Consider the following 16,754-nt stretch of genomic DNA (forward strand, 5'->3'; position numbering starts at 1 on the left):
GATAATAATAAAAGCGATTTTCAAGCATTTACGAACATAGAAATTAAAAGTAAATGAAGTGCAAGGACGCCAAACCTGTTACTTGGGCAAAGTGTAACAGAACTTCAAGAGAAACGCCGAAAATAAAGTAAACTATCGGAGAGAAGTAATTAATCAAAATTGATTGCAGTTTGAGCATTGGCGAGTACTCCAAAAGGCTGGCGGTTTCCGGCCGCTACTTAAGAATACAAAATTGAATTTTTGCTCTCTAAGCAACACCCCCAGACAGCCAATAAGGTTTTAGGGGCATAGAAAATCGCTTGTTAATTGACGCCAACTTCTAATTAAGGCGGGAAAATCCTAAGGAAATAGTGAAAATTTCCATTAAAATGTAAACAAACAGAATTACAAACCGTGAAGGAATTTCCATCCGAACATAAGCCGACAAACGAATAAACGAGAAATTCCATTCAAAAAAAAAAACTCCGGAATGGATGCGTAAGAAACTCAATCAATACGGCCGTTAATAGTTTTACAAAATGTTTACAGACGAAATCAATACAACAAAAAATGAAAGGTGCTAAAAAGTAAAAATGGTGAAACTCTCACCAAGTCCAGGGCAGCGCAACGCGCCAGAGTAGTTGCTTTGTCCGTTTTTTAGTAATAACTCAAAAATCTCTCCCTTTTGGCGATGCACTCAAACGGCAAACTAATCACAGAATTCCGAATGATCGATAACTAATAAACTTTATTGTTATTGCTGTAGCTGTTGTTGCGGTCGCGTTTTAAAAATGCGGCAGAACAATGAACAAAGAATGGGCTGAGGTGTACGAGACTTTCCCATGGCATTACCAAAGTGGCTACAAATACATACATACATACGGCAAAAAACGCTTTTGGTTTGTGTACTGGAGCTACAAACATACAAACACACATGCATACACACATACATACATACATATGTATGTAAAGAGGAGTCAGTAATGCAAGGTGGCCACTTTGCAGTTTAATCTCGGCTGGTGGAAAGTTGGAAAAATGTGAAATTGGTGGTAGTGAAAAGGAAAAGTGTCGAAAAAAAAAGAAAAAATAAATAAAAGGTCTAAATAAAGAACAAGCAGTAATGATATGGCAGTAGAAATCTAGTAAAGTATAGGGCGGGCCATGTAAAATTTGCTTTTTGAATCGGCTATAAAAAAAAAACTAATTAATATTTTTCCAAACTTTTTTTTTATTTTGAAGATTGAACATTGTCATTTACGAATGAAAAATAATATCGTTCAAATGACTGCCACGACTGGCTTTATAGTAGGCCATTCGATCAACCCAATTTTTAAGCACATTTTCGATTGTTTGGGCTCCAATTTTATGAATGGCAACTTCGATTTCGTTTTTTAAAGCATCAATCGTCTCTCGATGGTTCGCATAGCATTTGTCCTTAACGGCTCCCCACAAAAAATAGTCCAACGGGCTTAAGTCACAGCTCCGAGGCGGCCAATTGATATCGGAATTCAAAAACGGTAGCCAAAAGTTCGAGTGTAACTTTGGCAGTGTGACAAGTTGCACCGTCCTGTTGAAACCATGTATCGTCCATGTCCTCCTCTTCAATTTTTGGAAACAAAAACTCGTTGAGCATGTCACGGTAACGCTCGCCATTTACTGTAGCTGCGGAAGAAGAAGAAGACTCACCACTTTGGAAATAGGTTTTCAATATTTCCCAATTTTGTTCAAGCGTATAGCGCCCCATTTTGAAAATGTCAAACCTTTAAGTAAATTATGAACACATTTGACATGTCATTTGTGTTACCATTCTCAAAAAAATAGGTGGTTCAAAAAGCAAACGCTATATGGCTCACCCTGTATTTTATATGCATACTAAAAATTAAAGACGTCTGAAATGAGTTACAGGGCAAAAGGCAAAGTATTTTTGCATTGCAAACAATTTACGATCGTCATACAGTGAACGGCAGTATTAATTGCAAAAATATCTATATTAGTAACTAAGCCATAGAGCTATTTTGGTAATCCTTGTGTCTGAAGGGCCTGTGCTACAGTTTTAAAGATGTCTCTATGCTTGTAACGCAGCAAGCAACAAGTAGCAAAAAGCAATACAAGTGGGCACAGAAGACCATGAAGTCGAAGTGCAAACCTCATAAGGAATCTATCAAGTATCCAGCCATAATAAATATACACTCTGTTAGATGACATTTTTAAGAAGAACTAAGGAACTACTAAAAAAACATCTCTCTGCATATTTTCTCGTTCCAGTCAGCAAGTTGCTCTTACTTTTATTGATTTAATCTTGGAGTAAAAAATCCACCGAGACACAAATTTAGAAACAAATTTTCCATCACTTTGCAAAGTCCAAAAAAAAATTTGGTACTGCTTTTCCCTCGAAATGATAAAACTTCATATATTTCAAGACATTCTATAGAATATTTCAAGAAAATATTAAGATTTACGTTAGCTGAGCCGACTTCAAAATATCTCCGAAAATCGAGTTTTCGCAAAACTAAAATGTTCAAAAAATATGTTTTCCAGAAGAAATTAACTGAACAGATGGAAGAATTTAAGAATTTAATCTAATTTGCGTTAAATATTAAAAATTTTATAAGTGGAATCAAAATAATTTTTGCAAAACAAAAAATTGGTCGTGAATGGGTTCATTGTCCAAAAACTTGAAATGGTGAGAAGATGAAATTAGTTTTTACAAATATTTTTTCCCAAAAAAAAATATAATTGTTCGAAAATTTTACCACAAAAAAAAAAAATGGGTTGCCATGGGTGAATTGTTCAGAAATGTAAAAAGGTCAGAAGATAAAATTAGTTTAAAAAGAAAATATCAAAAAAAAAAAAATTTTATTCTGTTTCAAAATTTTACCAAAAACAAAAAAAAAATGGGTTATGAATGGATTAATTTAAAAAGGTGAAAAGATAAAACTAGTTTTTAAAAATATTTTTTCTAAAACAGAGAATTGAAATTGTTCCAAAAGTTTACCAAAAAAAGTTCAGCTAGTGGGTTAACTATCCAAAACCTTAAAAGGGTGAGAAGAAAACTTAGTTTTTAAAAATATGTTTTCCAAAAAAAATTTTATTGTTTTAAAATTTTACCACAAAAAATATGAGTTGCGAATGGGTTAATTGTTCAAAAAATTAAACGGTTGGAAAGATAAAATTAGTTTCTAAAAATATTTGTTCCAAAAAAAAGAAAATAAAACATTTAAAACAAAGCTCGTGAATATGTTAATTGTAAAAAAATAGAGTAGATAAAATTAGTTTTTAAAAATATCTTTTGTAAAAAAACATTTAATTGTTTTAGAATTTTACCAAAAAGAAGGGTTGTGAATGGGTTAATTGTCCAAACACTTAAAAGGGTGAGTAGATAAAATTTCTTTTTAAAAATATTTTTTCCCCAGAAACAAAACATTAAAAGGTTCGATCTTTAGCTTCTGGACGAAGCTACGACTACTAAAATCCCGGTGAAGTTCGATTATTTCTGTGATTTTATCGACATTTGTTTTAATATCAAAAATACCTGAACGGAATCAACAAAACCAAAATTTCACGCCAACCTAATAATATATATTACATATTAAAAACATTTCTTAAAACGGTTTTGTCGTACATATATTAAGTAGTTTTGCATGATTTCAGATATGATTTTTGTCATAATATTCCAGAAGTGTAAACTTTGAGGTGGCATAAAATGAAAATCTTATGGATAAACCAATAAAAAAAAAACAAAAAAAGCAACAAAAGAGAAAATACTACTGAGACCAAGCGTTTAAATTTTTTTTCGATATTTTCTTGTAACTACATTTTGAAAATTAACACAAATTTGTGGCAAACTATTTGTTTCTAAAAGTGACCCTTAGTGAATTTCTAGTAGCTCCAGAGCGTTTAGGGATCTCCACCTTTATTTAAAATTCTCGATTTGTAGGCTTCTATTTTGCTAGAAAAATAGGGCAATAGAGCTTTTCAAAATTTGTTGGTCAGAGTAGCGGCCATTCATAATTTAAGCGGCATGGTCAGCCTGGCTCGCATTTTCGCCTTTATGAAAAAAATTGTAAAATGTGCCGGATTTTCTCTTTGCTGACCTCCATTGATAGCACCCTGTAACTCTCAATTTAATGAAACAAACCAAAAAACAGCAATCAAATTTTTTAGTGTGAAATGCCAACAACGAGAATAAACCTTAAATTGTTTGATCAATACTTTACGAGCTATCAATCACTAAAGCCATCGACCCAGAAAATAATGTTTTTATTTTTTCCCCAAACTAATAGATCTTTGTACTGAATGAGCATTCAACAAGTTCTAAATACAGGGTATAGTGAAACAACTCGTGCAAGGCCTGTTCACACAATCCAGGTTGTTGACAGGGGTCAAATCAGGAATTGAAAAACCCTTCATATTTATATTATTCACATTTTTTTGAATATAAAATAATTAGTTTCTCAAAAAGATTCAATTTTTTAAATTTAAAATAATTATTTTTCCAAACAGACTCTAATTTTTTTTTAATTTAAAATAATTATTTTCCCAAAAAGATTCATATTTTTTTTTAGTTTAAAATAATTATTTTCCCAAAAAGATTCAATTCTTTTTAATTTAAAATAATCATTTTTCCAAAAAGACTCAATTTTTTTAATTTAAAATAATTATTTTCCCAAATGATCTGAGATCTTCTAAAATGAGTATTACTTTACGGCTTCATCTCTAAAATTCCGAAGTAAAAGCTTATTTATCAAGGAAATTCGTGTTTTCTTCGGCCCATTCAATAACTTTGCAGAGGCTGTGACATGCTGGGACACCGTTATAACATGTTTTTTTTACAATTGTTAGTATTTGTTCACATCTACTCAGCACAAAAGAAATTATGTTTTCACTCTACAAAGTACTCAATAAAAGTTCGATATTCACCCGAACGAGGAGTTCCTGCAACCCTGAATAAATTCGTTGCATAAAATGCCTAATTGTTTACATAAGATCGGCTTCAGTCAAATATCTATGCGCTAAAGACTAGCGGAACTGCAGCTAATTCTCTTTCTTATGCAAATATCTTTTCAAGCCGGCCGAGATGCATTCCCATTTATGCACAAAAACTGTATACGCACTCACACAATGACAAACATTTTCAAACTTTTTCCATAGGTGTTTTCTCAAAGAAAAGAGAAAACTTTGCACCCAAATGAGACTTGTTTTTGGGCAAGCATAATGAGCTTAACAAATTTCGCTTTTCCGGCTCACATTTTTCGCATAGACTTCACATCAAACAGAAATCAGCTGCTGGGGCACACATGACCAAATACAAAAACAAATATGCAGTTGTAGGTAGGTGTGTGTGCATGCATACAAATGCGATTAAAAATAAATGCAAAAGCAAATGGAACTCACTTCAAGCATTTAATAACAACAGCAAAGACAATCATCGCCAAAGTAACTGAAAGCAAAGTTTTTCTAAAAGATCGAAAACAAGCAACGCTGCTTTCATTTTCACTAAATATAACCCAGGCTTGGAAAACCAAATCCATGCAACTAGCAATTACAGCTTAGCCCCGAAACAAACAAGTGGTCAACACGCCACCGAATAACCGTTAACAAGACCGCCCCATAACTAACCTATGCTACTAATGCTCTCAAAAAGGTCAACTAGCACCGGCGCCAGCACCAACAGCACCACCAGCAACATCACCAAACGACGTCTAGGCAGCGCGCAAAACCAACAACAATTGCCGAGCTACTCAGAAGCAACAGCTAACAAACAAGTGAGACGGCGGCACAAATATTATATGTTGACTGTGAAGCGCGCAGGCGCTGCGAGGAAGCAGTAGTGGTTAGCGGTGCTGCAGTTGTGAGCGGGTAACTGCTCAGTCAACCTTTTCAGCTTTTCAGTATACAAATTGGCCAGCTCATTTCGTGCATACCTTTCATAGCAATCAAATGAGCAACGCAAAGCATTCAGTAAATACCAAAATCTACAAATAAGTGTTCACACACATGTTGTTGCTGCTATTGTTGTTATTATTGTTGCTGACCATGTTAGCTTAAGCGTTGACTTTTCAAGCGGGCCTGTGAAACTGCAGTCCGGCGGATTAGGCGCTGCCAAGCTGCTGCGGTTGGCATAGACCACGATGACTTTAGCTGTCGCAACGCTTGTTGTTGCTGTTGCTGCTAATGTTGCTTTTTTTGGTTTTTAATTCTTCTTACATTCGTTTGTATTTGTTTACTTGCTGTTGAGGTGTCTGGGTCAGTAGTAACAAGTAGTTGTTTGTTGTTGCTGACGGCTTTTGGCATTTCGCTGCTTGTTCGCCAGCTGGTGAGGCACTGAAGAAACTAATGACCTTAACCATACTTTGGTCACAAGACGTCCAGCTTTGGCAACGAAAAAGGCCAAAAAACGCGGAGGGGAAATAAAAATACTAAAAGATAGAGAAGTTGACAGCTGGCAATTGGCATTGGTATTTTATCAAAATTTCATGCATCACGCGGCGCAAGAAAACTCTCTCTTTTCGAATGCAATTGAACGGCAACAAGACGTCTTGGGAATCAAACAGCCAGCAAAGCCCAAAGCTTAAAAAATAGGCGGTCATAGAAGATATTCAATATTAATTGGTTACCGTAGCGTGTTGCACACGATGCTGTACACGATCAGTGATAGAAAACAAAATGAATAACTACAAAAAATTAAACACAAAAAGAATTCGATACATTTCTTTTGTTTTCAATTCTCCGAACACTGCGTAAATGCTGAAACTTTAACTATGTATGTGTGGGGGAACGATAAGAACCGGTCCAAGAATTGGTACACTTAGGGTAACCGATTGAAGGAGCCGCTAGAAACATAGATGAACTCACGAATATAACAAAACAGGAATAGGAAAATGAATCATTTACAAATTGCACCTGTTTTTTAGAGCGATTTAAATTTAGGAAGTTACATTTCAAATTCAGCAATCTTTAATTTAAATTCAGAAATTTTCAGTTTAAATTCAGGAATTTTCAACTTAAGTGCCGAACATTTTTTACCTTTAAGTTCCATTTACTGAGTAGAAAGGGAGTTCCCGCCAAGATAGTCCGTCTCATCAAAGCCCTCTACGAGAACTCCAAACTGGCAGGGCTTCACAAAGGTGATATCAGCGATCCATTCACTACCAATGCAGGCGTAAGGCAAGGTTGTCTGTCCCCTGTCGCCCCTTCTCTTCGCCATCGTCCTTGATGACGTCATGAGCCAACTGACCCAGCACAAAAAAGGCATCGTATGGAGTTTCATCAGACATCTTGAGGACCTGGACTTCGCCGATGTCATCTGCCTCCTCTCTCACAAACTCTCTGACATGCAAGCGAAGGCGGGCACGCGCTGGCACGCACTGTCGGATTGGAGGTGAACATCGCCAAGACTAAGGCCATGAGAGTTAGCCACAATAACGCAAGGCAGATATTGGTTGACGGATGCCCGGTGGAATTCGTCGAAAGCTTCAGCTACCTTAGTTGCATCATCACGGAAGATGGTGGAACAGATGAAGATGTCAACTGCAGGCTTAACAAAGCAAGGGCGGCATTCGAGTAATATGGGGGAATTTGCAGATCTCCAGACGCACAGCTACGAATATTCGGCTCATACGTGAACTCCAACTTGTTGTACGGAAGCGAAACATGGCTGGTCTTTAAAACAATCACACAGAGGCTACAATACTTCATCAACAAATGCGTCCGCATCATCTATAGAATATTCGGGCCGAACACAATCAGCAACGACACGCTGTGGAGATTAACGAACGAGAAACCCATTCTTAGGCAAATCAAACGCAAAAAGTGGCGATGGATAGGTCACACATTGAGAAAACCAACAGATAGTATCAGGAGTATGGCACTGGACAAGAAGCTGCAAGAGAGCAGAGGTCGCGGTCGACCAAAAAACACTTGGAGAAGGTCGATGCTGCACGAACTGCGAGGGGCGCCTTTTATATTTCGGGATTAGTGAACAAAAACAAATTTTAATCATCGAAAATCACTTTAGTTTTTCAAAATATTCTCCATGAAGATCTATACACTTTTGCATACGTTTGAACCAATTGTTGAAGCACTTTTGCCACTCTGAATGAGGTACCTCCAAAACATGCATTCTGAATACCGCAACCGCTTCTTCATGTGTCGAAAAACGTTGATCTCTCAGTTTGTTTTTTACGTACGGGAATAAAAAGAAGTCATTCGGTGCCAAGTCAGGACTATACGGCGGATGACCCATTAATTCAATGTATTGGGTGCTCAAAAATGCAGTTGTTTGAGCCGATGTGAGCCGTCTTTGGCGAATGGTTTTCCTAATTTCTTGGAAGACAACTGGCAAACAAATGGTTGTGTACCACTCAGAATTTACCGTTCTGCGTTGTTCTAGTAGTACGGTTGCGACATGTCCAGTTTTTCCGAAAAAACAGGCGACCATTTGCTTGGAAGTGCTTCGTGCGCGAACAACATCAATGGTTTTCGGAACAACAACTGATTTCGGACGACCTTCACGAAATTCGTCTTGGAGTGAACTACGACCACGATTGAATTCATCATACCATCGATAAACACAGGTCCTTGATGGAGCTTCATCGCCAAAAAATGAATTAAGTTCATCCATGCACTGTTGCTGAGTTAATCCACGTCGAAAGTTGTAAAAAATAATCGCACGAAAATGTTCACGATTTAATTCCATTTTTGGACCGAGATGAATCTTTTAAGTTACTGTAAACAACACAAATAGCGCTGGTATTTCAAAACGTTCTGAGTACGTAAAAGCCAAAAAATGTCAAACTTTGCGATACAGCTGTCAGTTGCCAGATTGCAACACCAGGGTTGCCAAATCCGGCCAAATAAAAGGCACCCCTCGTAGCAGATGCTGATATCGCATGAGTCGGTGCAAAAACAACAGCACAGAACCGTGTACGATTGAAGAGTCTTGTCGAGGATCCAGAGAGGAGTGAACAAGGGAAAAAAAGTTCTATTTCACTACCGATGACTTTTCACTATGCAGAAGTACGTAAACTTGCATGTACGTAAGCACATACTTATCTATAACTTAACTGCCTAAAAGTCATACCATGTCCCGTGAGAGATTGCCTGCAGAAGCCATCCTCCTTTTAGTAGCGGCGGAAATAACGTAAAAATTAGTGTGAAGTAAATGCAAAACGGTATTCATGGCAGCATTGGGGCAAGTTCTACATGCTCTGGTGATGCCAAGGTGATAGCCCTTCCGAAGAGGTTTCAAAGAGACCAGGCATCCATACGTTAAAATTGGCAGAACCTCCACGTTGTATATCCAAAGAACGACCTGTGGCCTGAGTCTCCATTTTTTGCCGAGTTTTAGAAACTTAAAATCGCCAAGTCGTACAGGGAATATGAAATTTACTTAATTTAGAAGTTTTTGAATTGAAATTGGAAATTGCGAATATGAATAAAACAGAAAACGGAAACAGTAGCGTGAGTTTTAGTGCATACAAAGAATTGTGTGAGAGCTACCGAATTAAATGATGCCAAGTCCGTGCGAGACTCAACTAGCTATGGAAAACGGCGAACAAAATCATATTTAATCAATCAGCTCTGTCGTATGCTTAGAATATTGACATCATTAGCCTCACCATCCCAGCGATCGCAGACACTTTTCCATGCTTAAGGAGGTTGGAGTAGCGGTGAACGAGGACTAAATAAAGTATTTCTAAGTAATATACTTGTATGTCCAGTTCTTGCGTACGGCTGTGAATGCTGGGCAATGACTTTTAAAGATGAATCGTATTTAAAAGTATTCGAGCGAAAAGTACTGTGAAGGGTGTGTGGTCCGCTACGACTGCTAGATGGTATCTACCGGATACGCTGTAATGAAGAATTGCTGCAGCTGTGTAATGGCGAGGACATCGAGAAATAAATGAAGTTCAAAAGACTGAGAGTCTCACGAGAGATGAACGCCCCCGAAATCAATCATGTTATACAACCCCGTAGAGCCTAAAGCACCAGGACGGCACAAAAACCCATTCGTTGAAAAGAGTAAAAGCCAAAAGATAGGAAACAGTGGCTTACGTAGCTAAAGTAACTACATTGGTAGGTCGATTTGTGGGGAGGCAAAAAAATCGCCCATTGCTCTGTGAAAATCATATTCTAGGGATCAAAATAAGAAACTTGCCGAAGGAACTATACCTCTAAAACGAATTCTGATGTCCCCCAATTTGGGTCGAACGTTTAGTGTATTTTGTGGGGAGGCAAAAAATCGCCCATTGCTCTGTGTAAATCATATTCTAGGAATCAAAATAAGAAACTTTGCCGAAGGAACCATACCTCTAAAACGAATTCTGATGCCCCCCAATTTGGGTCGAACTTTTTAGTTTCTTTTCTCATGTAAAGGCCAAAAATGGTGATATTTTGAAATGATTGTATGGGGAACCCCCCAGGGGAGTTCCAGGAGGTGCACCACTGGCATGGGTGGATCGGCCGTCCAAAGTTAGTGGGGGTCGGTCATACATTTGGACTCGATTGGAGCACTCTAAATGGGTCAAAGTTGGATTTTTCGTTCGACCCAAATTGGGGGACATCAGAATTCGTTTCAGAGGTATGGTTCCTTCGGCAAAGATTCTTATTTTGATCCCTAGAATACGATCTTCACAGAGCAATGAGCGTTTTTTAAATCGACCCGCCCTAACGTACATACCTTCAAAAAAGCGAAACACCTTGACTGAGTATAGCCAGGAAGGAGTACATACTTTCACCACAACCAAACGACCTCTCAGAATTCACTGAAAGCACTGGGTTTTTATGAAGTACTAGGAAAGGAACAGGACACAGAAATCTTCAGCTTGAAGTACATTCACACGACTGTGATGCTTACCTCCATTTTTTATCTCCACCAACAATATCAGTTTGGCGATAAAAGGGAAATATCTTATCTTGAGTTTGGCCGCGAAAACACCCAAATTCTTCTTTCGAAGAACATAAACTTCCAACTGCAAAAATTTGGATGATGCCGAACCAAATAAGTAGGCACTAGTAAAATGAATGGAAGTTTTTATACGCAAGTATGCACTGGCGGCCGCCGTAGCCGAATGGGTTGGTGCACTACCATTCGCAATTCACAGAGAGAACGTCGGTTCGAATCTCGGTGAAACACCAAAATTAAGAAAAAAAAAACATTTTTCTAATAGCGGTCGCCCCTCGGCAGGCAATGGCAAACCTCCGAGTGTATTTCTGCCATGAAAAAGCTCCTCATAGAAATATATGCTGTTCGGAGTCGGCTTAAAACTGTAGGTCCCTCCATTTGTGGAACAACATCAAGACGCACACCACAAATAGGAGGAGGAGCTCGGCCAAACACCCAAAAAAAGGGTGTACGCGCCAATTATATATATATATATATGTACTGGATGTGATGACATGCTTGGCAAGCTTCATAATCTCTATTATTACAAGCGCTCAGGAATACGATGCCTTTAGATTGCCGCCCTACGATTCGATATAGTAGGAACGAATTCAGAAGGCTCAGGCTGCACCACGTAAGCGAAACTGGTGTCATCTCAAGGAAAACTACCACACAACTATTTTTGAGTATATGGCCAAATTGGTGGGTGTATGCGCCGAATAGAGGAATTGATTTATTTCTTCAGATCCGGTTAAGCTCTAATGGTACGAATTGTCTGTTCATGATTGAGCAGACTTTTGAGAGTACTAAATGAGTTTTTAAGAAAATAATTGTATTTGCAATACCCACTCACCTTGTGGCTCCGCATTCGCCTCCTCCTTGCCGGACTCTTTGTCCTGCCGCTGTTGTAGCACCCTTTCTCTCTGTATTTTCTGCTCCTTCACTTTGCGCTCCTCATCCGCCCACGAGCAATGCACTGCACCGTCGCGATGTAAATTCAAATTCTCAATGCCATCTGGTATTTCCAGATCGTTGAAAATATGTCTTTGCCCAGTGGCAGCCACACGCCGATAGAGCAGCATGAATTGGTGTAACAGCGCCCAGGCCTGCTCTTCGGAGAGTGGTGACTTGAAGGAATCCAAAATGTTTTTCAACGTGACACAACTCTCCGGATTCGTGCAGAGGCACACGGGCGGTGGCAACGGCGCGGCCATTGTGGACTCGGCTGTTAGTGTAACGCTGGCGCTGTTGCATTTATTATGCGGCAGTTGCTCACCGTTATTACTGTCCGGCGAGGTGGAAAGAAAACCCTCCTCGGTATCGGAATTAATGGTCAGAGTGGGCACGAGTTTTTTCTTGACTTCCACATCTGTGTGGAATTTTATGGGAACGGCATCTGTGCAGGTCTCACCAAGGCGATCGTCGACACTGACGCCGCCACCTGTGTCATCCAGCTTTTGGCTGTTTGTGTTATGATTGTTTTGAATAGTGTTGTTGTTGTTGTTGTTCTCCTCAGTCATGGTTGCGATGTCGTAACACTTTTTAGTTTTAAGTAATTTTAGGTTAGTTAGTAGATTAGTTTGATTTAAATGGTGAGTCGTCATATGTTGGTTTTCGGAATCGCTTTGTCGTTTTAGACGGTTCACTTTTTACAGAACAATAATTTTTTTCTTGCACGCAGACACACAAATATAATTTTTTGCACGAAATTTTACACTAACAAATGTGGTCAAGTTTTTCACACACATTTTATATTATTTTATAGAACATTTTTATAATTATTCTCTTGTTGTCGTTGTTAATTTTCAGCATTTACTTTAGTTCAATTTGTTGGTTAAATTTAACGCTGCAATTGTTGTTGCTGCTCCTATGTCTTTTGCTGGCTTGCCGCTGTCGATTTGATGGCAATGGATGAAATTTGGAATAGAATTTCTCCAACGAATCACAAATAAAAATTTTCACACAAAAAAATTACAGACAAAATCAAATCAAATCAAGCTTGAAAATAAAAGTAGAATTTCAGAATTTATTTATTTGTTATAGTTGACTGAACATTTTTTTAATCACCAAAGAAAATGGGGCGACAAAGTAGTTAACTTGTTGTTGTTGTTATTGGTTTTATAATCTTTAGAATTTTTCATTTTACTGTTTGACACTTTAGATTAGTTCGTTTTTGCTTTGCACTTTTGCTGTTGATTTGCGAATTTGTTGTTGTTGTTAATTGAGCATTACTTCTCATTGGAATATTTATAGTGCCCGTTATCTTTCGTATGATTCACGGTGGGACTCGTGAACGGGACGCTTATGCACGGGCTCGTTATCTATTGCGAACGCTCAGACGCAGCCTAGGTTGGGCACTACAAATTTTGGACAACTAAGAACGCAGCCAATATCATTAAAAAATTATTTTGCACAAGAACAGAAAGATTTTTCAATTGAAAGTAAATGGAATTTTTATTGTGGAAATTGATTTCGCAATGCAGCTTTCATTGGGGGATTTCAAGACATCATAATTAAAAACAAACAAAAAAATCATTTCGAAGAGACATTGTTTTAGTATTTGCAAAAGAAAAATATGTAAAAAACCAATTCCTCTTTTAATTGCTGTTGCCATAAAAAATAGTATTATTTACAAATTTTTTTTTTAATTTTCTTCCTGTGAATAGTAATAGTTTTTTATAATTAAAATTGTGTAGCAAATTATGCTACTGTCTTAAATGTTTGAACAAAACATAGCTTCCCGATTGAGTAATATACTATTTTGTTTTTATCATACAATTTTTTTTATCATAAAAATTTTAATTTTAATTTAATTTTAATTCGATTTAAATTTAATTTAATTTTAATTTTAATTTAGCTTTTTTTTATCATAAACATTTAAATTTAAATAAATAATACAACATTTTTTATAATAAAAATATTTTTGTATCATAGAAATTTAAATTTGAATGTTAAAATTTTTTATCTTATATTTTTATTGAAATTATTTATTTATTTTTCGAGCTTAGAGTAGAAAGTTGCCTTTATCGTCTTCAATTTATCCAAGTACTCATTTCAATTCCTGCGCATTATTTGCTCTTTTAAATTATTTCGCATTAGAATTATTGATTTTCCTTAAACATGCCCTTGTTGCATTTCACAGTCCTTACGAACTTGTAATTTTCCTTGAGCTGTCATCAACCGCAAAGCAGTTGGCGTCATTATTTAAAATTAAAAAGTTGGTTAGCATTTCAAACGAACAGCTTCGAGTGTTAAAAAAAGAAAAAACTCATAAAAACATCCCAAGTGAGAACCAACAACAAGTAATCGGGAAAAACGGCCACTCCACATATCCTGACGGTTGCACACTCCTAAACGCGTACTTGCATATTCAAATACACGTACGGGTACTTAGGTACGCTTATAGTATCCATGGGTAACCTTGACGCGTGTAGGCTTGTCAATTTCACACTCAAGCCACATTTCGTTTACTATTTCAATTGAAAATATGCATAAATTTTTCACTTGTGAAATGATTTGCAAAGTTGCTCTAACTTTTTTTCACAATGCGATTGCATAGCCACTTATCACCTTTGGAACTCACTTTTCAATCGTATGAAAAACACATTTTTAAATCTCAACGTAAATTTTTGCTTGAATCCAATGAAACATTTTCGGACGTTCTTCGCACGTACTTTTTTTACTATAATTAAATTCTGAATTGCCTTATCGCGGGTATGAATTTATTCATTTGATTTTTGTTTTCTATTTTGTATTTTCTTCAACATTTAATGAAACCAATATTATTTGCTTGGTAACGCGTAGCAGTTTAAAATACGTCTATAATCTCACAAAAACCGTTCGCTACTAAAGTCTCGTTAGCGAGCTGCTATTCGAGCCGCACGTCATTCGTTGGCGGTGGAGGCGCTCCCAGCTGAGAGCCGCAGAGCGTGCGAGCGCTAAGCTAACGAAACTTGAGCAGGTCTTTTGGCCTTTGGCAACTCAACGAAGAAGATGAGGGAGAGACAAGTAAACAAAAAATACTCGCATTATTGTTTTTGTTTTGATTCCACCATTCGGGCCGGTATTGCTAGTGCATCGTTCGAGGTAGTGGCTAAATGCTGTTTGTGTATTTATGTGATTTTGTATGCATACAGATACTTGGAAGCAAGGTATAAATTTGCGGTTAAACAAAGAGGTATTTACGTTCGTATGGGATATAAATAGTTACGTCCATACATACATATTTTGTTTAAAAAGGACTTCACTTCTATGAAGGTAAACTGGAAAAACTTTGATTTTAAACTGGCTAAACTTATTTGAATGATTTCTTACTAAGATGTGGGACATCATTTTTCGACTCGATTTTTAATTACTTTCAATGAGCAGTTGCAATGAAATATCCAATTAAGACAGCAAACTGAAAGAAGTTGGCAATTCTCACCATGAAATATTTTAAGTCACATATCGTCAATATCTGTAAAGCAATGAGCTGCTGTTTTGCATGTTGGTATTTTTTTGTGAAGCTCACATTCGCACCATATTTGATAATTTTCGTTTTCCAGACCGTACATTTCTCTCCCTTGCAAAACAGGATTCACCCAGAACCTCGGCGCCCTTATTTATTTTTCATCGTATAAATGAAGCAATGTTTTCAAACAATCAAAAGTAGGAGCACAACGTACTGGCATACTTGTCCACTCTTAAAATATTGCCATCGCATTCAATCAAATGAGCGATTGAGTGACGAAATGTTGAGTTATGCCCCAAAATATTATTCACGTTTCACTATTTTTATTTCGATTATGGCTTTTAGCAATCAAATGTGAAAAATTATTACGTCCTCGCTGTTATTTTCATGAAAATACAATTTTATTCTGAAAAAATGGTTCCAAGTGAATCATTGAAAGTATTGCCCATCCCTCCCATTTTCCCATTTCAGTGTTTACAGGTAGGTTTTAACGGGTTTGGTAACGTGAGGCCGAGCGTTGTCATGCTTAGAATCACTTTTTCATGCCTCTCCGCGTATTGCGGCGGCTTCTCGCGCAGTGCTTGGCTCAATCGCATCAATTGAAGTCGATACCGATCCCCAGTGATAGTTTCGCTTGGTTTTAACAGTTCATAATATATAACACCAACTTATATATTGTATATACATATATATATATATAATTGGTACGTACACCCTTTTTGGGTGTTTGGTCGAGCTCCTCGTCCTATTTGTGGTGTGCGTTTCGATGTTGTTCCACAAAATGGAGGGACCTATAGTTTCAAACCGACTCCGAACGGCATATAAAGGGTGTTTTTTTTAGAGGTTAGGTTTTTAAGATGAAATAAAACGTATATAACTTAATGTTATGGCCAAGAATTTAGCTTTATTATAAAGATAAGGGTTTGCCATTATGTTTTAAAAATGATTTCGGGCAAGTGACCGCCGCGGCTGGCTCGAATAAATTCCAGCCGAGAGGCCCAATTTTCGACCACTTTTTGCAGCAATTGGGGCCGTATGTCAGCAATAACGCGCCGAATATTCTCTTCCAAGACGTCAATCGTCTCTGGCTTATCTGCGTAGACAAGCGACTTCACATAGCCCCACAAGAAATAGTCCAGCGGTGTTATATCGCACGATCTTGGAGGCCACGCCACAGGTCCACGGCGCGAGATAATGCGCTCACCAAAAGTTTCCTTCAATAAATCGATTGTTGCGTTGGCTGTATGGCATGTAGCGCCGTCTTGTTGGAACCAAAGGTCGTCCACATCAACATCGTCCAATTCAGGCACGAAAAAGTCATTAATCATGGCTCTATAGCGCTCTCCATTGACTGTAACATTATGGCCGGCTTCATTTTTAAAGAAATATGGACCAATGATTCCCTCTGCCCATAGAGCACACCAAACAGTGACTTTTTGA

General features: G+C 37.5%; 1 protein-coding gene across 3 annotated transcripts in view; it reads right to left on the bottom strand.

Moving 5' to 3' along the window:
• LOC128864389 (protein spire) overlaps nucleotides 1-14,539 on the bottom strand; it is a 200,780-nt gene extending 186,241 nt beyond the window's left edge. Inside the window, exons 1-2 of one of the 3 annotated variants that reach the window (XM_054104024.1) lie at nucleotides 14,448-14,539; nucleotides 11,718-12,754 (exon numbers count right to left, since the gene is read on the bottom strand). In XM_054104024.1, coding sequence (XP_053959999.1) covers nucleotides 11,718-12,468 — 751 coding nt within the window. In that variant the 5' untranslated portion in view covers nucleotides 12,469-12,754; nucleotides 14,448-14,539. Of the gene's footprint in view, nucleotides 1-11,717; nucleotides 13,239-14,447 lie in introns of all 3 variants that reach the window. The other 2 variants (XM_054104022.1, XM_054104023.1) reach the window with 2 other exon arrangements.
• Between the last annotated feature and the right edge of the window lie 2,215 nt (nucleotides 14,540-16,754).

The sequence above is a fragment of the Anastrepha ludens genome, chromosome 5 (genome assembly GCF_028408465.1).
Source record: "Anastrepha ludens isolate Willacy chromosome 5, idAnaLude1.1, whole genome shotgun sequence".
In the NCBI taxonomy this organism is placed as follows: domain Eukaryota; kingdom Metazoa; phylum Arthropoda; class Insecta; order Diptera; family Tephritidae; genus Anastrepha; species Anastrepha ludens.